Source organism: Cyprinodon variegatus, unplaced genomic scaffold (genome assembly GCF_000732505.1).
Source record: "Cyprinodon variegatus isolate N-32 unplaced genomic scaffold, C_variegatus-1.0 Scaffold1422, whole genome shotgun sequence".
In the NCBI taxonomy this organism is placed as follows: Eukaryota; Metazoa; Chordata; class Actinopteri; order Cyprinodontiformes; family Cyprinodontidae; genus Cyprinodon; species Cyprinodon variegatus.
Genome location: NW_015151875.1, coordinates 139770 through 160713, shown reverse-complemented (window position 1 = coordinate 160713; position 20944 = coordinate 139770). Strand labels below are relative to the sequence as shown.

The following is a 20944-nucleotide window of genomic DNA, read 5'->3' as shown; positions in this document are numbered from 1 at the left end:
TCATTTGTTGTTTACTGATGTTCCCTGTTTTAGTGATATCACTTGATCAAGACTTTTCTAACATTCTACAGTATACAATAAGTAAAAAAAAAAAAAAAAAGCTGATATGATTTGTGCTAATATTGTATCTGGTCAATATCTGTTATGGTCAATTCTCAAAGCTGAAAAAGTTGTATTGGGACACCCTTAGCCTTTAGTGCTCAGGCTCCAGTAGAAGACATACGAGCAGAGAATTATGATATAATGATTGAGCAGGTCAATTAGGAAGCAGTATCATTAGAAAACACAGAGAGACATCTTTCATAAAATGATGCAATCCCTAATATAATGACATAAAAATTTATTCAGTGAAGTTTTCAAAATCAGTATTTAGATGTCCCAACTTACATGGAAGATGAAAATACATGGGACGCTGGACTTTTGTTATATAGGAGATGTTTAAGTTTCTTGTCTTTATTGTTCTAAAGGTTTTCAGCTAGTAAAAAGCCCTAAAATATGCAGTTTTGGTAGAAAATAAACCAGTTATGTACTACACTATGTTGCCAAAGTATCTACCTATGTCATGTGCTTTAGTCCCCTCCATGTCCACGGATGAATAACTTTGTTTATGCAGAGTTATATCACATTTTATACAGCAATAAGACAGAGATTGATGTTTTCAATCCTTTATTTCATCAAATTATTCACCTTTTCAGCCCATGGATTATGAAAACACAACATTGTAAACTAGGAAATGACATAACCAATAAAAAATGTTCGGTTAATGAAAGAGTCCTATGATTGCATATTAGAGCCAGAGCTTGTTTTTGTGTCATTTTGATCTACAATGTCTATTTCAGAATACCATGTATAGCATAAGAAAAGCAGTTTAAGCGTCATAAGAATAGCTTATTTAGATTTTCAGTATTAACTGAGGACAAAATGTTTTTTTTTTTATCTATCCTTGATATTCTTCTGTGATTCAACAGGCTTTAATCCAACTACTTTTATAAGGAGCTCCCTGCAGGGACAAAAATCTTTGCCTCCCTCCTGCACACATTCTCTTTCAGTCAAACACATGTTCACAAAGATAAATGAGCACTACAACATAATTAGTCCACAGGGAGGAGTGATTAATGCATGTTAAGTCTACAATGAAGGACTCTGTCTGAGTACTGTAATGAAAGCAGGAGTTCCTGTCCTGTAGACATAATTCATTATCTATTTCTCCTATATAATCTACTATAATCCAGAGGTTATTCTGAGTAGCAGAGATCTAGTATAAATCTTTTGATTAATATATATTCACTGCAGGAGTATTGATTTACTGTGAACGTCCTCCTTATCCTTTTTGCAGGACCTTAGATATTTTAAATCGAAGAAGACCGACAGAGGGAATCTCCAGGAAGGATGGATCAACACCCAGGACCCCATCATGTGCTCGTACAAACTTGTTACAGTGAAGTTTGAAGTGTGGGGACTACAAACACGTGTGGAACAGTTTGTGCACAAGGTCAGTTTAACAGAACCTCAGTCTTTGATTCCCAATTCTCACTATTTTTTTGTTTGTTTGTTTGTACATATCATTGCCTCCAGTTTTCTACTGTGAAACATATAACCATAGCAGTGAACGAAATCTGCTGTTCTCTTATCTTGCCTTTTAACATCTATCCTGGTCACCTCTCACTGTTAGTCCTGCCGGCAGCATTTAAACCTAATATTTCTATCTATTTCCCAGAAGTATTTTTCCCAGCTCTTAGCAGCATTTGTCCTTGGGTCAGACTGTCCCTGTTTGCTCCTTGCCGGAGGCTCATTTTTGACACACACATACATAGACACAGTCAGGGCACTTACTCACAGGGTAACGCTCAGAGTGACTCATATTAATCATTTATTTCTGTGGAGAAACAGAAACATTAACTTGTTTTCAGACTTTCACCTTCCGGTTTTAAGTCAGTATGATTCACATCCTCTCACCTTGAATTGCCTCCTCCACATGTTCTGCTGTGATTTCACCCTCTTATTTTCTAACTGTCCTCAGGTGATACGAGATGTTCTTCTTCTAGGACACAGGCAGGCCTTTGCCTGGGTGGATGAGTGGATTGGTAAGTTTATTAAAGATGATGGTCAGAAGAATAAGAAAGTTCTGATTGGTTTTAGATTTAACCATCTTGAAATTTGTAATGAAACCGAATGCATCAATTGAGTTCATCTTTGGCAGCATTGTGTGAAATATTGAGTTCAAAACGTTGGTGTAGATATTGTTGCATATTTACCAATTCTTACTCGAAAAACCAGCTCAAGATGCCCACAATCAATTTTTTTTTTATTGAATTTAGGTTGGAAGTAAAACTCTAGTACCTTTTGTGAAATCTGTTGTTCTTTCTGTAATAAAAGGGCTCCTCTTTCCATCACTGCTGTAACCAACTGAAATGACTGAAATTACATTTGCTGGTACTTAATTGAATGTTCTTCCCTTTATTGAAGAAAAATTAATTACACAAAACAAATGTCTGATTAAAAGACAATAAAAATATATATCTATATATTTTAAATGTCATTGTTTTTATTAGTGCTTTCATACAGACCTAGAAGAAGAAGGTGTTTTAACTGAAAAAAAAATGTACCTCAGTTTAGTCTTCATATTTGACAGAGATCTTATTTGCTCAGGTTTGTTTCATTTTTTATTTTTATTTTTTTTCATTTCTCAACACAATATAGCTTCTATCAAATCAGACTGTCCACTTAGGAAGCGCAAGTGGAATAGACAAAGGTTTGAAATTATTGGCATTTAGCAAGATACACTCAATAAATGAGTGGTTCTGCAGGTGGGGACAACAGACCACTTCTCAGTACCTATGCTTTCTGGCTGATGTTTTGGTCATTTTTTAATGTTGGTGGTGCATTAAAACTCATGGTAGCATGAGAAAGTCTCTATGACCCACACAAGTTGCTCAGGTAGTGCAGCTCATCCAGGATGGCACATCAATGCGAGCTATGGTAAGAAGGCTTGCTGTGTCTGTCAGCATAGTGTCCAGACGCTGGAGGCGCTACTTGGAGACAGGCCATTACACCAAGAGATGTAAAGGATACCGTAGGAGGGCAACAACCTTGCAGCAGGGCTGCTACCTTTGCCTTTGTGCATGGAGGAACAGGAGGAGCACTGCCCGGGCTCCGCAAAAGGACCTCCAGCAGGCCACAAATGTGCATGTTTCTCTACAAATGGTTAGAAACAAACTCCATGAGGATGGTATGAGGGCCCATTGTCCACAGATGAGGGTTGTGTTAGAGAACACCAGGATTCACAAATTCAACACTGGCTCCATGTGCCTTCACAGATGAATGCAGGTTCCCACTGAGCACATATGAGTCCCTAGGTTCCTCCTACTGCAGGACAATGCTAGACCTCATGTGGCTGGAGTGTGTGAGCAGTTCCTGCAAGATTAAGCGATTGAAGCTATGGACTGGCACTCCCGTTCCCCAGACCTGAATCCGATTGAACAAATCTAGGACATCATGGCTCCATCCATCCACCAATGTCCCACTCCTTTCCAGGAGTTGGCGGATGCTTTAGTCTAGGTCTGGGAGGAGATCCTTCATTAGACCACCTCATCAGGAGCATACTCAGGCATTTTTGGGAGGTAATACAGGCACTTGGATGCCACTCACAATACTAAGCCTCAATTTGAGCTGTGTTAAGGACATTACATCAAAGTTGAATCAGCCTGTAGTTTGTTTTTCTACTTTAATTTTGTGACTCTAAATCCAGGCCTCCATTGGTTAATAGATTTCGTTTCCATTCATGATTTTTGTGTGATTTTGTTGTCAGTACATTCAACTTTGTACAGAACAAAGTATTTAATGACAATATTTAATTAATTCAGATCTAGGGAGTATTTGAGTGTTCTGTTTATTTTTTTTTCTTGCCTCTTACATTCAACTGTGACTTATATGCCAGTCAGAGTTCATGTTAGTTTCTCTGTTATTCCAGATATGACCATGGAGGAGGTGAGGGAGTATGAGCGTACCACTCAGAAGGCTACCAATCTGAAAATTGGCACCTTCCCCCCATCCATTGCCATCTCAGAGACGCCTCTGCCGTCCAGCGCCCGCAGCGGCCCCAACAGCGCACCAACAACTCCCCTCTCCACCGAAGCTCCGGACTTTCTGTCTGTGCCAAAGGAGCGACCAAGAAAAAAATCAGCTCCAGAGACCTTGACCCTGCCTGATCCAGGACGCAGGGATTCACTCTTCAAGCTGCCAAGTTTTTTCTCCTGGAACTCCAGTCCGCAACCAGAATGAGGGTTAGGCCTAGACTTTAACCTGTGAATCACTAGAGGATGCTTGCTTTGCACATCCAACGATGCCCCAACTACTCCCTGGCCAGTTTTAAGTGACAGAGGCTTTCCGCAGATCTGGTCATCCCCACCCCCTCAGTAGAGTTGCAGGTGTTACAGCAGTCAGCAGCTCTGAGGCTGCCTTTACGGGTAGAGAGTCCGCCCCTTCAAAATACCCAAGTCATTTGAGGAGTCAAAGCAGAGTTTGTTCCAACATAGAAACCGAAAAGGAGCTGCAACCTCCATGTCTTAGATGTAGAACATCCATCCCAGTTTACAGAGAACAAACCTCGTTTCCATTCAAACTCAGTGTCTAGATATTTTCAGGGTTTCAGTTAGTTCACATTATGTACAGAATTAGATTTTTGCTGTTTCACCCTCTTCTGAGTCTGTGGCTTTATTACCTGAAGCTTTTTAATCTGTGTTTCTATTCATCTGGAAAAGGTAATGACAATGTGATAGTGAAACATTAAGAGTTATAAACTCATATGTACAGTGATTGAGTGATGTATATACTGTATGAACATGAATTAAACAATAAATTGTAAACACTTAATTTGAACTTCTGTGATGAAGTAGCTATGATTTATGTTGCATTCTTTGCCAGACTAATTTTTCCGTGTATCTATAGTGACTTATCTCTGCCATGTGAATCTCTCTTGGTGCCATAATGCTTTAAAATATTTAATAATTGATTGTTTTGTCTTTTGCTCTCATACTGGATGTGTTTTACCCATGGTTTTATGACTGCTCATGCAGTGTCCTCTAGATGTGACTTTGTCTCCCTTCATTTTCAGATAAATATAATTTTTGTATGCATTAAAATTAAATTTAATCCAAAACCACAATTAATTTGTGTGATGTGCCTTTGTTTATGATTAAATACCTTTGAAGTGTTTCAAATTCATTATTGTTTTGCAAATATATATCTGTAATCCTTTTAATTTTCCCCCAAATGCCCTCAAATAAATAACAAAAGTTTATTAGATGCAATAAAAAAACAAAATGGGTGTGAATACTTTGGGCTCTAAATAGCTTAACATTATTCTATTCTTGCTCTTTAGACATGTATTTTGAATCAAAATGTGTTATAGGTTTACATTCTGTAATGGAATCAAAAGAAATAAGTCAATTTTTAAACACTGTTCTTTTTTATTTTAATTCCAAAGAGATAAAATCCTGCAAGTCACAGCAAAGGAAAAATCATGAGATATGAGCAGCTGGCCCGATGGTTTAATTCCAGACAAACTGAAATGATTCAGACTTACAAAAGTCAACAATACATTTGGGTTTTTCCTTGTTAGATACAGTTTATATAAAAATAAATATCAAGTATTTTAATGGAGGTGTTATTCTGCATGCAACGCTAGGACATCAAATGATTTCCCCCAAAAAACTGTAAGGTAACATGAGCAAAGCTGAACAGAAAATGTGCAACATTTCATGAAGTCTAAAGAGGACATCACATGTAAACCTTTAAGTTCCTAAAACACGTTGATATTTCCCTTTTACTCTGTGTTCATGTACTTTCAATACACAATGGAGATTTGACGACACAGAACAGGGAGGGGTGCTGAAGCTGACCCACTGTTGCCACTCTGACAAATTTTAGGAGGTGGTGGCAGCGCAGGAGCATATGACACAAACAGAAGACAGAAGTAACCTCTATAAGAGCGAGTACCAAACAGTGTGGCACCAGTCTCATCAGTAGCTGAAGATACAGGCGGATATATCTAACAGGGATTCTAGTTCCTGTGCTCATTGTTTGATAGATTGACTCTGCATGAATATTGTTCATTTTCCCCCTCTAGCCATCTATCTCCAGTCTGAATTACTCTGTTTAGATACCACTCCCTGTTCTAAACATGTAACAAGACCCAGATTTTGATTACTAATTGAATTTTAAGGTAAAGTGATCATAGTAAAGACATGGCCCCTTTAATGACCGACTCTGCTTGCTTTCAATAGTTGACCCAGTAAAGCGGTTGCAGCCATTCTGCACTGATAGAAATATATCACCCAAATTTTAATATTTATGTAAATTACATAAATTCCCATTTAATTCTTTTAGTTGATTTTTAACAAACTAAATAAACCTTACATAATCACTATTTTTGAATAATAAAGCTTAATTATTTTACATGTATTTAATAATGATAAACTTACTCAGAATTTATACTGAGTGTTTTTAATTCAAATACATAAAGTTTATTGTTTCAATTCCATAAAGGTAACCTTACTATTATACAATTAAAACAAACAAACTTTATGCATTTGAAATAAACTCTTTAGTATTAGTTTTGATCATGTAATGTTTATATAATAGGTTTGTATTAAAAAGATCTAAAAGAAAAAAAAAAGTAAATTAGGAATTTGTTATGTAAAAAAATTAAATAAATCTTAAAATTTGGGGGAAAAGTTTCTGTGAGTGTGTCATCTCAAACATAACATAAACATAAAGGTTGCACAAAAAAGCAAATGATACAGAAATACAATGATATACATGACTAACTTTCCCCTTTTAACATATGTAAACACCATAAAAATCCAAATCCAGAGTCTGTTTGCCAGTTGAGAAATGTGTTCAGTGCAACAAGGCATTAGTGCATTTATAGTGTGCGTGATTGCCTCATTTTCTTTATTTTTTTTTTTATTTCATCATCTCTCCTTTCGGCCACCACTGAGGTCATCAGTTCTCCGTTTCTCCTTCGTGTTCTTCATGATGTTGAGGAAGAACTCATACCAGAAAAAAGTGAAGCCTGTGGACAGAGCCGCCTTCAGGAGGCTGGGAGAGAGGCCTTTGAAGAACCCTCGAATACCTTCCTCTTTGGCTATTTGAACCGCGCAGTCCATCAGGCCTCTGTAGGTCCGCACCTGCACACAGAAACAGGTGAAAACACCCGCACACAAGGCTGGGGTTACTTCATGCATCAGGGAGAAACATGCAGCATAGGAGTTTACCTCTCCAAAGTGAGCTCGGGCTTTCTCAAAGCCCCCCACCTGCAGCCTTTTTTTGAACAAATCAAAGGGGTATGTGAGGGTTTTACTGATCATTCCAGCTCCACTGCCACAGACCAGGCTTCTCAGGTTTCCTGTAAAACAAGGGACACACATGAATGGTTTGCATATGTGCATCAAAATAAAAGCTATAAGTAGTGCAGATCAGCTCAGCTGGACATTGAAATCCTTTGGAAGTTGTGTCTATCTCTGTTACTATGCAACGTTTCTGGCCACTGTTTGACCTTCTATTAAACTTTCCAATAATATGCATAGATTTTAGCCTGTTTGACATCATGGATCAACAAACTATTATTTCACCTAATGATTAGTTTTCTTTTTAAAATGAATGCACAGAATTATGGAAAACCTTTATCAACAATGAAACTTTTTTCCCAAAAGTTATTCCAATCCTTTTTTTAAATGAATCAAAATCTCAGCAGTTTTCTCTCCTTCCATGGTCGCGGGGTAAACCCAAACACATCCTGTGGGTTTTTCACTAACCTCCTGAGTCTCTGGATTTAACTGGAGGACTCAACAGCTGCTTAAAGACATTGTAGAAGAAGAACTGCAGTCCAGCATAAGGAAACACTGCCAGCAGAGTTGGAGACAGGCCGCGATAAAACGTCAGTGGCCCCTCAGTGCGCCACATCGTGGACACGGCATACCGCAAGTTACCGTAAACCTGAGGAGGCAGGAGAGGGGGTTTTAAATCATGGCATAGTAATGCACCATCTAGTTACATTTACAGGATTAAAATGAGTTCAAATGGGCTCATATTAAACAACAACAGGATGAATTGAATAATGCAAAAACAAGAATAGATTAAATATGTATTGAAGATGCAAATTTACCAGAATTAGGTTTAAAGTTTCAAGTTTTCTGCCTTGGAAACTAATAAATCGACCCTCAGTTTTCTGTGATAGGAAACAGTCATGTATCTGATCTCTTGTGATTCATTAACGGGACTTTAAACCACAAAAACGTTAGAGACGACGAGAGACAAATGAGGTGTTTTTAAAAAAAACGTCACATTTGAAACCTTGACCTTCATTCTGCTGGTAATAAATGCATGGTTAACATCACTACATACTGCAAGAATAAACAAAACCCAGCGGAGGACTGAAAATATGGGCTTGCAATCAAACATAAACACCACTATGAACCGCTAAATGGGAGGGTGACAAAATAAAGCTTTGATACCAAACAGAAAAAAAAGCTAATCTTTTAATAGAATTTACAGTGATGCCGAAAGAAATTTTGTTTATCTAATGTTGAATGAGATGTATAAGATCTTTGAACTGAAAGAGGCTGTAGTTCGACTCCAGCCACTAGCTAACATGTATAACAAAATTAGGCGTGCAACTAACGATTATTTTGCAAATCGATTAATTTATCAATAATTTTTTTAATTCATCGATTAATAATCGGATACCAAAGGTTCCTTAAGAGTTTTTGCGAAATTAAACCGTGTGAAAGTAAAACTTTTCCACTTGAGGAGTTCTGGATCGATATCGACAGACGAAAAACCTTTTTATCTTAAATGCAAAATGTTAATAGAATTTTTATAGAATTTGGTATAACTGCTGCTCTGAGTCGGTCGCTCTGTCAGCTAAAGGCACAGAGTCTATGCACTCCAGTTAACGATTAATGGATTACTAAATTACTTGATTATTTCAATAATCAATCACCATTGTTTCAGCCCTAAACAAAACTCTAAACTAAACAGAAAAAAATGCTGATTAAAAATCAAGCATTAAGTAATATTCCACCTTGGGTTCTCCCTGAGCTGCAAAGCGCGTCCTCAGCGTGTCCAGAGGCTGGCAGGCCACTGTAGCAGAACAGGCTGCTAGGCCGCCACAGAAAAAATGAACTCCTGAAGTCTGGCTGTCATATGGGGTTGACTTGTGAACCAACTCAGTCAGAAACTCAAAACTGACAAACTGCAAATCACAAGCAAACAACTGGTTAGAAGTTTCATTATGGAAAATTTATATATTGATGAGCAGTTTCCTATTCCAAGTATTTACCTGGACGGCCCCGTAGCAAATAGACAGGAGCTGTGCTGGAATATGACCTTTCCAGAAAGCAGAGAGACCTTCCTCAGAGTAAATTCTTCTGAATGCCTGATATATTCCCCTATATTTCCCCTCAGGGCTTCGTGAAGACACACGCTCAATCTGCAGCTGTGGAAATAAAAAGATCCTATTAAAAATTAGAATTTAATCAAAAGATGCACACTATACAAACACATCACTGCCACCACCTGGAAGAAGCAGTTATATTAAAAAAGGAAGTACACTTTTCAATCATTACCTGAAATCTTATTTTAATGACATCAAAAGGGCTGATGAGGGCTCTGGTGACCATCCCAGCAGCTGATCCAGCAAGGGCTGCCTCATTTGGGGAGGGTGCTGCATTCTGAGCCCTGGGGTCATATCCCACCATGTCTCTACAGCACTATTAACAAAACTTGGGAAGAGCATAAAAGATGTGAGCACGATTCTCAGTGAAAATTAAATCATCCATGTTTTTGTCCGAGAGATCTACACTTATATGATTTAAAATAGTCCAAAAACTTAAAAAAAATAAGTATGACAGTTTGTGGAGGACAGAGAGGGGAAACTTGGATTGAGCTAAGCTATGCTAATTACAAGGCAGCTGTTCAGGTTAGGTCAAAGAAAAAGAAAAAAAGACAGAAGCTATGAGAAATGAGGTAATTTACCTTAAACTGAAGGTCATTCATTAATACAACAGACAGGCAAGCAGGACAACCAATTCCACACTAATTGCATTTGGCTAACATCAAGCCACACATTGCACTTCCGCAAAGTAAACAACGCATGCGCCATATTTCAAAGATAAGTTAAAACAAGAGGCTCATATCCCACACCGAACTCAGCTACCGTGTTTTGTTTTTTTGTTCGTTTGTTTTTTTTTTTTTTTTTTTTTGTTTTTTGTTACGTTCTCTACCTTTAGAAGAGGAAACGTGTGACGCTTTGTAACCGTACAGATTTTAAAAACAGTTCTGTTTTAATTAAAGAAATAAAATTACAAAATAACATTCATGTTTTCCTGAGTACTGATGTAAGAAGTATGAAGAAGAAAGAAGGAATTTGGTTACAGACCTAAATAAGGGGAAAGTTAAATTTGATTTGATAGATATTCTGCAGAAAAAGTAAAAAAAAAACTTATCAATATTTATTTTAATACTTAATAATAGCAGGAATAATTAGGAGGATTTAAATATTTGTTGCCAACCGCCAATAAATCCAAGAAGAAGAAGAAAAGACAATGCAGCGTAAACTCGGAAGAAGCGACAGAGACTCATCTTGTCGGTAGTAGTTGATCTTCGATGAGCTGTGCAGCTGGAAGTCTCTTCTTCACTCAGGTGGTATGGTCAGCCTAGAAGCGATAAAAAGGTATATTTTTTGTTAAAATGTCCAATTTCGTGAGGTGAATTATCGCAACAGTTCGATGCAGTACCGGTTTTAGCGTTTCAGTACACCTAAATCCATTTCTTGACGATAGCAAGGCGAAGCACACCCGAAACACTCGGGCTAGCAAAGAGTTTATCAGTGAGAAAACAACCTTTATTGTCGCTTCGATAATAGTGGATAAAAATCTGTCGTGCTGAAATTATACCCTTTCGCCCAGATAACGTCGTTCTTTACCCGTTTGTGTATGTTTTTTTTTAGCTCCTTTAAAAAAAAATAATGTTGCCTATGTCCTGAATAAATACCACTTCCAGCTGATAGGAAATCGCTTAAATCCCTGCTATAGTGAGTAATCTGAGTGGAGCAGCCAGTTTGATGACTCTGCAGGATCTAATGTTTTGTTGTCCCCGGGTTTGCTGTCTATGAAAGACTTGCTTTGTGTCCGCTTTTCTAAGACTTGTTGCATGAACCATGTCTCATATTTACAGAGTGAAAGCTCCCAGGTGTATTTTTTCACATAACATCTATAATGGAAAACTCCAGTGAAGACTACAGGATCCAGTCATTTGATGTGGATACACAGAAACTGCTAAAAACAGCCTTGAAAGGTAAACATTTATTTTCCTTTGTTAATGTAAAATAATATCATAAATATTTTTGAACTTACAAAGCTTTTTTGTTTGTGTGTTTTTTTTTTAATTATTATTATTATTCAGATCCAAGTTCTGTGGACCTGGAGAAAGTATCCAACATTCTTGTGGACCAATCTTTAAAAGATCCCTTTTTCAGCAAGGAGGCTGGCCGTATTTGCTACACCATTGTGCAGGTCCGTTCAGTCACTCACTGCTGGTTTTTTCCATATATAATCTTTTGTCCCTGCTTCTAAGCTATTCACAGCACATATTCACATTATGACCAAAACATTTAGTACATCTGTTGAGATCTTATGTTAAACATTGACACAAAGCATGATGTCATTATAACAAGGAAACAAGGATCAATTAGTAGTAGTTTCTGAGAAGTGGTGCAAATGCAACTCTACCAAGACATTGCTTTAGGTGGGTGAACTGATTAAATGCTCATTAATTAGAGCATCTAATCAGTAATAGAATTTAATGATAAAAGTATTGGTTCAGGGTAGGCTTGGGCAATACGGCCTAAAAATAAAATCTCAGCTTTTTTTATTTTTAATTCGAATAATTCGAATTCGAATACCATTTTTTTTCCCCGATTTACCACCTTACCTATTAACCTCTTAACATCCACCCTATAATCTCTGCTGCTCCATTTTGCATATTTCTATTAAACACAGCAGTACGCCTGAGAAAAACACTAGTTTATCAATATAGACATGTTATACATCCTTAGAAAGCTTAGATTCTCCACAATTCAACCACCAAGTTCATTTTATGGACACCATAAACACCAAAGCACAATTAATAAAGGTATAGCAGCATATTAAATCAGAATTTGTAAAATAAAGCTTAGACTTCCTGCTCTTTAAGCGATCCTGAGGCCCTATTATACGTTATATAAACATTCTATGATGAGAAAATCTCCACATAAAGTCAGTTTTTTACCATCACAGAAGATGGTAACTGTCTTTCTAATTACCTTAGCTTCCAAAAACATTTCCTGTTGATCTTTGGTATGTTTGTTTTCATCACCTTCCAGCCTACAAACAAAAGTGTCTCTGTTGATTTCTGTTGCAGTGTGGGGGTTTTTTTTGCTCCACGACTGTCGCATTAAACCCAAAGCAGTTCCAAGCAACTGATGATTTTGTTCCTTTTTTCAGGAATAACTTCCCACTCTCACCAGTAGCTTTAATGTCGCTTGCTGAACTGCACCGTGGGAGTAATACTCCAGCTACGGAAGCCCCAGGGAGACAAGAATGTGGTGTTATGCAAAAAATAGATTTTTTTTTTTTTTTTTTTGCCCGCAACAAAATATTCAGAATAATTAATTGGCTCGATTATTTGCCCAGGCCTTGTTCAGAGGGAATATTTTCAAATTTTTTCCCCTATTGCAGTAATTTATTTAAAATTAGAAATATATCTGGGGGAAAAAAATGGTGGTAATCTCAGAATACATGCATGAATTCAATCGGTGTGATTACTTTGCAAGGCACTATTTAATATCCCTTGGTTCTTTTTTCCCTCCTAGGGCGAGGCCAAGCAAAACAATGGAACGGTGTTTAGGAGACACCTGCTGAACCGCCTGCAGCAGGAGTTCAAGGAACGCGAGGAGACGAGGAAACGCTCGCTGCAGGAGTGGGTTTGCTACGTCACGTTCATCTGCAACATTTTCGACTACCTCAAGGTTTGAACCCCAAACACTTTTCTCTGCTTCTATGTGACTTCTGTAGGAGATATCTACATTTCGCCCACGCGCCATTTTATCTTTTTTAATATAATCCTCTATGCTCCTGCTTTGCATCACGAAACTCTTGCCTTGGTAAACCTTTATCAGGTGAACAACATGCCGCTGGGGGCACTGGTCCTTCCTGTCTATGACTGCCTGATGAGGTTGGCCCAACCAGATGCTCTGCTGAACGAAGAGGAGGTCAGATTTCCATCATGTGTTCTAAATGGATCTATCTAGTTCTTCATGCACACAACTGATGTACGAGTCTCTCACAGAAAACATGCTCTTGGTAGTGTTCATGTTTTGTTAGAGTTTCAGAAACAGAAGACCAAAAGACTATTAGCAATATCTGCACGGGGGAGGCAGGAGGAAGAACACTACATGGTGTCTATAAGACGGTCTAGATCTGTCAAAATTCCAATACTGTGCATCCATATTTTATGTGAAACAAAGTGTGGATTTGTGGAAAAGGACATCATAATATCCCACCTCCATGATTACATGTTAAATGTTTTAAAGCAGTACTATCATCTCTCCATATATTGTATAAGTATTATTAGAAGTAGTAGTATTGTAATTAGACAAACATAAAGTTAGTCTAATTCTAATTAAGTGGAAACCAGACTGATGACAATGCACACATGTCAGTTTTGTGTGTTGGGCTTATATTTCTAATCCTTTTCTGGAAAAACTAAGTGATGGTTCTTTTGAAGTTTATTGACAGATGTCAACAGGTTTAGGTTCAACCTATTGTGCCTTTTTCAGATGCCCTGTTCTCAAGCAAGGTTCTTTGTGGTTTTAGGGTAGAAATAAAACCACAGCATCAAAGATCCTCCACTGTGTTCAGCTTAAATACTTTTTTCCATGTGAGAAGCAACAGGAATGAATGTTGCTTCTGGTCTCAAGAGTTTAACCATTTATTCGTGTGGGATAAGGCATGGTTGTTATAGCATTCTAAAACTGCATCCTTCTCCTTTTGATTGTCGGTGGGTGAAAATGTTGAATTTGAATTACATTGCCCGTCAGTCAGCTCCCAATCAGGTTACCTTGTTCCTGCAAAGGCAGTCACATTTAACAGAGGGGCAGCAATTGTGTTTATTTAATTTTTCTCTGTGGTGATTCCAGGCTGCAAACACTCTGCATTTCTCACATTGCGATTGTTTGAACCCCCTTTGAAAGGGAAGTTAGACCATGGGCCTCTCTGTAAATCCCTGACACTCAGCTTGCGCCCAAACACTCTCACCCTCTCCATTATCAGTAGCGCTGCGCGTCCTGTTCAGGTTTGCTGTGGTGTCCACCATTAGGAGCAGCTTTAGTAGGCATTCTGGCAGAACTGACAGGATTTTAAATCTTTTCTTTTTTTCTTTAGTCTGAAGGATAACATTCAATCACTTCAAGTAAAACCTCTGTATTATTTATTTCAAGCCACATGCAGCAGCTGACCCCTGGTTTAGACATAATCTAAGATTAAGCTGAAGGACCCCTAACTCCAAAAATAATTTCCAGTCCCAATCTGTCTAGATGTCTACATTAATTTTCTAGCATTTTATAAAATAAAGTGTCCTCTTTCTCTCGCCTGCAGGTAGACTGCCTGGTGCAGCAGCTGCATCGTATCGGAGAGCAGCTGGAGAAGGTGAACAGCCAGCGGATGGACGAGCTGTTCTTCTTGCTGCGGGACGGCTTTCTCCTACAGGAGGGCCTGACCTCCATGGCCCGCCTCCTGCTCCTAGAGATCCTGGAGTTCAGGGCCGGCGGCTGGATGCTCAGCAGCACCGCCCACAAATATTACTACAGTGAAATTGCCGACTGAGAGAGAGCGTCAGGCCCTTTCATGCACCTTGGACACTTTCCTTTAGTCACCACTGATTAAAATACCAGCAGCTTCTTCGTAGAAGGAATTGTCCTCCAGGCAATCAGAGAAGATGGCAATAAGGACGTTAAGAGTTCACTGGGTTTGATCCAGGTGATGGATGTGGAATGTGCAATAGTTAACAAAGGTTTTAATTATCATGGGTTTTTCTTTTATTTTTGCCACATTCAGGCACATTTTGGATTGAACAAGATTTTTTTTTACATTTTAAATCCAAACCAAGAAGCTCTGAAATTTTCAATCCTTTTTTTTGCATTCCGGTTTTATAGAAACATTTCCTCAAGTTTACCAAACTTTTTCATCAAAGAGACATTCCAGTCAGTTTCAGACTGATTTAGTGTTTGCTTTTACTTTTATAATTGTTGTAATGTATTGAATTCTTGGCAGAGAACTAGACATTCATCTCCTGTCTGAACTTTTAAGAGTTTGCTGTAGAAGCTGGATTTCTGTTACTGCTTGATGAGAGGCTGTTTTGTCACCTGAATCTTCCATCTTTATTCAGGGATTTTATTTTTGGTTCCTTTTTCTCACAGCCTCGGTTGAAAGACCAAAATATTTACTCTGTTTTAGAAAAGATTTTTTTCTATAAGCGAAGAAAATGCTTTTATTTTGAAAAAGCAGTGCCAACATATCTTAAGCATAAGAATCTTGTTGGGATTGTGGAATCATAGTAACACCTCTTTAAATCAGAGATGCACCAATCAGGCCCGCTGATTTTTGTTTTGTTGCTAAGAACTAGAACACCTAAAACTGTTTTGTGTCAAATCTGGAGCCCAGAGGTGCAGAGGCTGATTACCCATTTATGTTTTAAATAAGATGCCTTTAACCTTTGAACTTATTTTACTAAAGTGAAACAAAGTTTTTGGGTATGTTTATAGAAAAGGATCAGGGTTCACCTAAAGGTCTTTGGAAGTTTGCAGACTGATTTGTGCATCTTTGATCAAAAGTTGTTTTCCCAGCAGAGCATCACTTCAAAACTACTTTTTAGCTCATTTGATAGCACGGCTAAGGCTAATACATTTGACCAAGTTAAAGTCTGAGGCACTGTGTAGTTTGACCAATTGTTTCTTTTAATGTTATGAGTTTGATTCAAAGCTCTGAGACAATATTTTCTGAAATTGGTTGAGGATTGACATTTTCGTTGAAGTTCAAGGATTCCGGCTGGATGCAGGAAAGAAGCAAGCCTGGATGTGTAGAATCAAGTTAAAAATGGAGACAGTTTATTTTGAAGTTTGACTACAAACTGGCAATACTTTCCATTTCTCTGCTGTTTTTTTTACTGTTGGATTTTATTATGTTTTAATAAAACATTGAAACAATTCAGAGTACAGTTTTTTTATTTACTTATCAAAAACCCATCATTAAGTCCTTTTCCTGTCTCTTGTAATCCATCATGAATATTCACTATTTACAACGACGGCTCGTCCTTATTGCATGTTCAGTCCTGCACAGCCTTGTCTACCACCAGCGGTAGTGGGCATAGGCTCTGTTGGCTTCGGCCATCTTGTGCAGCTCGTGCTTCTTCTTGATGACGTTTCCCTCCTTCTCGAAAGCGGCGAGCAGCTCCTGGGAGAGTTTTTCGTACATGAGCGTGCGTCTGTTTTTGTTTTCCCTGCACTCTGTGATCATCCACTTCATGGCCAGGAAGCGCCGGCGATTGTCTGTAAGTGGGATGGGCACCTGGTAGGGATCAGGATTTGAGATATTTATGAGGAAAATTTAACCTCAAAAACAAATGCATTTTTTTTTTTGTCAAAAAGCTCTTGATTTTTTTTTTTATTCCATCTCACCTCTTTGAAATAATTCCCACACATTTAAGTCAGAATTGTCCAGACTCAACTTTCAAAGGTTTTTGCTCTTTAGGTTTATAATAAAAATGAATATGAAAGGAGGGACATACAATCCATCACAGTAAAGGAAGGAAAGATGGAATTGTAGGAAACAAGAAAGTGGAAAAAATGCTGAGATAAACAATAGAGCTCTATTTATCCAAACCCACTGACCTGGTAATATTTTCCACCTTTTTGTATGCTGGCCAGCCCAACAACAGGCTTGCAGTTCTCCAAGGCTTCGTGAAAGATGGTGTATGGGTTACATTCAATCTCCTCCTTCTTCCCATCTGTCGTTTTGTGATATTTCTCCACCTGCTTCTTCTTCATGTTTTCCAAGGTCTAAGAAGAGACATTTTGATTATTGTTTTGCCTGGAAACCAACTAAAGACGGAAACTATGTGAGCTTTATTTTCTCCGATGTACCTGCATCATAATCTCTCTGGCCAGAATCTTGTTTCCATGTTTCATCATCATGTTGATGAATTTACTGAGAATGGAAGAGGAAAACAATTGTTTTTTATTTACCTTACATGAATCTATTTTGTTGTTGTTTTGTTAGTTATTAAATCACCTGAGGACTGGGTCATCAAAAGCAGAGCTGGTAAGTCCATTGGGAGCAGCTTTGATGGGTCGGAGTTTTTTCAGCTCGCGCTCCTCCTTCTCCTCAGCACTCAGCTCGCTCTCTGGTTGGCTGTAGACCTCCTTCCTGACTTCCGGCTCCAGGTAGTAGGGGTTGTATCTGCTCCATCTCACCAGGACAACTCTGCAGATAAAACAAGTAAACAGTCTGTTATAAACACTGCAATAAGGGTGCAACCTAAAAACATGCATCATTAATTTGGCTTAAGAATCTTTAGGCAATACAATTAGTTAAAATGCTTGGTGAGAGCAGCTTTAGGGCTGAAACAATTAATCGGGTTTAACTGATTATTGAAATAACCCTCAGCTAATTTAGTAACTGATTGTTAACTGGAGTGTAGTGACTGTAAAAAAAAAAAGCCTTTAGCTGATAGGGCAACCCACCTTGAGCAGAAATTATACCAAAATTGTAAAAATAAATATGCAAATATTTTGCATTTAAGATTTTAAAAAATAATTTGCTAATATGCTCTATCCAGAACTCCTCAAGTGGAAAAGTTTCAGTTTTACCTGCCTTCAGTTTCACAAAAAATCTTCTTTAAGGAACCTTTTGCTATCCTATTATTAATCTATTAATCGAAAAAATAAGTGACAGATTAATCAATTTGCAAAATAATCATTAGCTGCAGCCCTAAGCAGCTTCAAACGGTTATTTTTCTTAATGTAAGAACACCACCTTAAAATAAACATTTATAGCTAACCTCATGCTTTTAAAATCCAAAAGTATTAGAATATATAATTACCAAACTCTCTCCCCAGTTTAAAGAAAAAAATAAATAAATAATAATAATAATAATAAAGCAGTTATAAGTACCTAGGTGTTCATCTGAATAACAAACTGGACTGGACTCACAACACTCAGGTTCTGTATAAGAAAGGTCAGAGCAGACTCTTCCTGCTGAGGAGACTGAGGTCTTTTGGAGCTCAGGGGGCGCTCCTAAAGACCTCCTATGACTACTGTGGCATCAGCCATCTTCTATGGAGCTCTCCGTTGGAGCAATGGCTTATCTGTAACTGAGAAAAGGCGGCTGGAAAAGGTGATCAGGAAGGCCAGTTCTCTGATTGGATGCCACTGGACTTTTCTTTAACCACCACCACCACTGTTCCAAAAAACCTAAATAACCTTTTACATTCACAGTGATTTTGCAAGGTTTTTCTCGCTTAATCAGTTAAATAAGATGCTGCTGTCATTTTGCACATCTCTGATGTTGCTATTTTCAAATATTCATTACTGTAAAAATGTCAAATAGCTGTATATTGGTTGTTTTATGCCTCAGTGCAGTTTTATATAGTTAGAAAACTTGACAGTAGAGTCTTATGGTTTATCTTCTTTCTTTATTCTTTATCTTTTCACTATTATGTCATTCTATACATTTTTCTAAGGTCCACATTTGTGTGACCATTTTTTCTATAATCTTTTTGCTGCTGTAAACATCTGAATTTCCCCATGGAGGGACAATAAAGGGATTTTCTTTTCTATTCTATTCTAATATAATTGTGATCAGACAGACCATATGGTTCTACATTAATTTAAGGGAGCTAAGTACAAATATGCAGCAAACATTTCCAAATTAGTACCGAAAAATAAAACGTGCTCAATGCTCATCTCAATGTACATCTCTGCCCTACTTCAGTGATGATCCAGCGAGGTTGGTGGCTTACAAAATACTGTAGGAAAGTGCTGCACATCCAGGACTAGAACTTTTAATTTTAATTAATTAAAATAAAACTGAATGGTTTGAGGCTGTTAGAAGATAAAATGTACACCATGTCCTGTTATTTAATAAATTATGTTAACAGGCAAACACTTTCACTGACTGTTGAAGGCTTTTTTCTTAATTATTTTCATCCACAATCTAGATCTATGTATTTTGTACTCATATATTATTAATCTTATAAATATTTCCTCTACTGGGTTGATAAAAGGTTTAATCAGCGCTCTAAATAGGAAAACTGCTCCAGGTTAAACAAAACGCCACTTTGCACTTCAGATCACAACGGTCTCCATTGATATTTAACCAAATCTTTACTGGTAAACAATCATCCATATGGTTTTGATTTACCGGATGAAATGACATTCTTAGATGAAATAGTCAGAATTACCTCGGTGTCCAAGGTTTTAGTAATCCTGAGATGGAAGCAGACATGTTGAAAATGTGACGTTCTTCTTCTTCTTCTTCTTCTCGTTTAATGTTAATTGTTCAGTTGTCTGAAGCTCATTATCGCCCCCAGATGGGATGAAGTGGAAACTCTTATTCTTCTTCTTTTCTATTATGGCGGATCGCAAGCAATTTTCAGGGGCATACCGCCACCTACTGTAAATGAGTGTGTAGCAACATCACTTTACACCAAATTTTACTTTTTTATTTTGTATTCTGTAGATAAATAAATAATGCTTTCCTTAATCTGTAAACATCCTTTATATTTCCTTAATTTCCCAATATTCCTTTAAGACTCCATTCTTTGCCTGTCCTTTTAACCATCCTTCTCAATTTCTCCCTTTCATGTTAACAAGTTTCAGTTTATCAGTATATGTTCTACATTTTCTTTTTCTACACATTCTTCACATTTATCATTATTTTTCCTCCCTATTAAATATAATGAAACTATTCTTCTTTAGTTTTTTTATCGGTGAGGATGGCAACCAACTTAAGGTGCATCACCTTCTAGACTTGAGTTTGGTCATCAATAATGTAAAAGGGAAGTTAATAATACATACCTCAATGATATGCATGAATCTGCAAATTTATGTCCATACACACTAATATATATAAATTATGCAATCAAATAAATATGATTAAATAATCCAGTGTTTTTTTTTTTATTGAATTAATTGATTTCTAACTAAATTTGATTTACTTTCTAAAAGATTGATCATAGAAAATCCTATTTCCATTTATTACAATAATTACAAGTCCCTGTTTCATGTTTCCCTATTTTGAAAAGAGAATTTTTAGGTCGAGTATAGTCAATTCCAAGTCGAGATATGACAACCTCTTCTTTATAGTATCCATTCATACTGCTATTACCTCCCAGTCTTTTTGAATTTTATATAGATCTCTGCGTGTCAGTAAATGACACAATGCTCTGTGGTCATGCAATAAATCATTCAAACTCTGTAGTATTAAACCAAAGTGTGATTTGGAAATGGATGCTAAACCTTCTATTCTCTTTCTTCGACTTTAATGTTGTAAATCCATCTAGCAGTGCTTATCTTCTGACTCTGCCATCTTTCAGTCACATTATTGATTTAATTTCCTTTTTAATGAGTGTTTCCACATTATTAAAATATTCACTGTTGCTTGTTTGACAAAAGTAAATAAAAAATGGCTATTAGCCTTGACTTAGTTTGAGTCTGATCAAACTATAGATTTAAATATAAAGTAGTTTAGAATGCACTCAAGGGCCAAAACAATACTGCATATTCCTATTTGGAAATGAAATAGTTTCAGCCCTAAATGTATTTACAAAACTAGAAATTTAATTTCT

The 20944-nt window shown here is 37.3% G+C and overlaps 4 protein-coding genes across 4 annotated transcripts; 2 read left to right on the top strand and 2 right to left on the bottom strand.

Moving 5' to 3' along the window:
* Positions 1 to 1336: 1336 nt before the first annotated feature.
* LOC107103322 (cytoplasmic phosphatidylinositol transfer protein 1-like) lies at positions 1337 to 5146 on the top strand (the record flags this gene model as incomplete). Its single annotated transcript, XM_015402978.1, has 3 exons — positions 1337 to 1492; positions 2021 to 2084; positions 3971 to 5146. Coding segments are annotated over 3 exons (531 nt in total), but the record flags the coding sequence as incomplete, so codon positions are not given.
* A 1419-nt stretch (positions 5147 to 6565) lies between these two features.
* Positions 6566 to 10174, bottom strand: slc25a19 (solute carrier family 25 (mitochondrial thiamine pyrophosphate carrier), member 19). The gene is made up of 7 exons (XM_015402983.1): positions 10039 to 10174; positions 9630 to 9785; positions 9344 to 9499; positions 9086 to 9256; positions 7818 to 7998; positions 7278 to 7408; positions 6566 to 7190 (listed from the first exon to the last, which is right to left on the bottom strand). Exons 2-7 carry the CDS (start codon positions 9759 to 9761, stop codon positions 6975 to 6977), a joined length of 987 nt encoding a protein of 328 aa, XP_015258469.1. The 5' UTR covers positions 9762 to 9785; positions 10039 to 10174; the 3' UTR covers positions 6566 to 6974.
* Positions 10175 to 10635: 461 nt separating this feature from the next.
* mif4gd (MIF4G domain containing) lies at positions 10636 to 16254 on the top strand. The gene is made up of 6 exons (XM_015402995.1): positions 10636 to 10735; positions 11239 to 11358; positions 11467 to 11576; positions 12914 to 13069; positions 13220 to 13312; positions 14697 to 16254. Exons 2-6 carry the CDS (start codon positions 11280 to 11282, stop codon positions 14922 to 14924), a joined length of 666 nt encoding a protein of 221 aa, XP_015258481.1. The 5' UTR covers positions 10636 to 10735; positions 11239 to 11279; the 3' UTR covers positions 14925 to 16254.
* A 45-nt stretch (positions 16255 to 16299) lies between these two features.
* On the bottom strand, positions 16300 to 19643 carry mrps7 (mitochondrial ribosomal protein S7). Its single transcript, XM_015402994.1, has 5 exons — positions 19559 to 19643; positions 17388 to 17579; positions 17240 to 17303; positions 16988 to 17155; positions 16300 to 16664 (listed from the first exon to the last, which is right to left on the bottom strand). Exons 1-5 carry the CDS (start codon positions 19600 to 19602, stop codon positions 16443 to 16445), a joined length of 690 nt encoding a protein of 229 aa, XP_015258480.1. The 5' UTR covers positions 19603 to 19643; the 3' UTR covers positions 16300 to 16442.
* Positions 19644 to 20944: the final 1301 nt, after the last annotated feature.

What these genes read in the sequence shown, in the direction of transcription:
- mif4gd (XM_015402995.1), top strand. Translation starts at nt 11,280, where the DNA reads ATGGAAAACTCCAGTGAAGACTACAGGATCCAGTCATTTGATGTGGAT. An exon ending in GCTAAAAACAGCCTTGAAAG is followed by an intron (nt 11,359 to 11,466) that starts GTAAACATTTAT and finishes ATTATTATTCAG; the next exon opens with ATCCAAGTTCTGTGGACCTG. An exon ending in ACATTTTCGACTACCTCAAG is followed by an intron (nt 13,070 to 13,219) that starts GTTTGAACCCCA and finishes AACCTTTATCAG; the next exon opens with GTGAACAACATGCCGCTGGG.
- mrps7 (XM_015402994.1), bottom strand. Translation starts at nt 19,602, where the DNA reads ATGTCTGCTTCCATCTCAGGATTACTAAAACCTTGGACACCGAG. An exon ending in CTAAAACCTTGGACACCGAG is followed by an intron (nt 17,580 to 19,558) that starts GTAATTCTGACT and finishes TTTTATCTGCAG; the next exon opens with AGTTGTCCTGGTGAGATGGA. An exon ending in CCAGAGAGATTATGATGCAG is followed by an intron (nt 17,156 to 17,239) that starts GTACATCGGAGA and finishes GTCTCTTCTTAG; the next exon opens with ACCTTGGAAAACATGAAGAA.
- slc25a19 (XM_015402983.1), bottom strand. Translation starts at nt 9,761, where the DNA reads ATGGTGGGATATGACCCCAGGGCTCAGAATGCAGCACCCTCCCCAAAT. An exon ending in CAGCTCAGGGAGAACCCAAG is followed by an intron (nt 7,999 to 9,085) that starts GTGGAATATTAC and finishes CTGCCTCCTCAG; the next exon opens with GTTTACGGTAACTTGCGGTA. An exon ending in CCCGAGCTCACTTTGGAGAG is followed by an intron (nt 7,191 to 7,277) that starts GTAAACTCCTAT and finishes TTCTGTGTGCAG; the next exon opens with GTGCGGACCTACAGAGGCCT.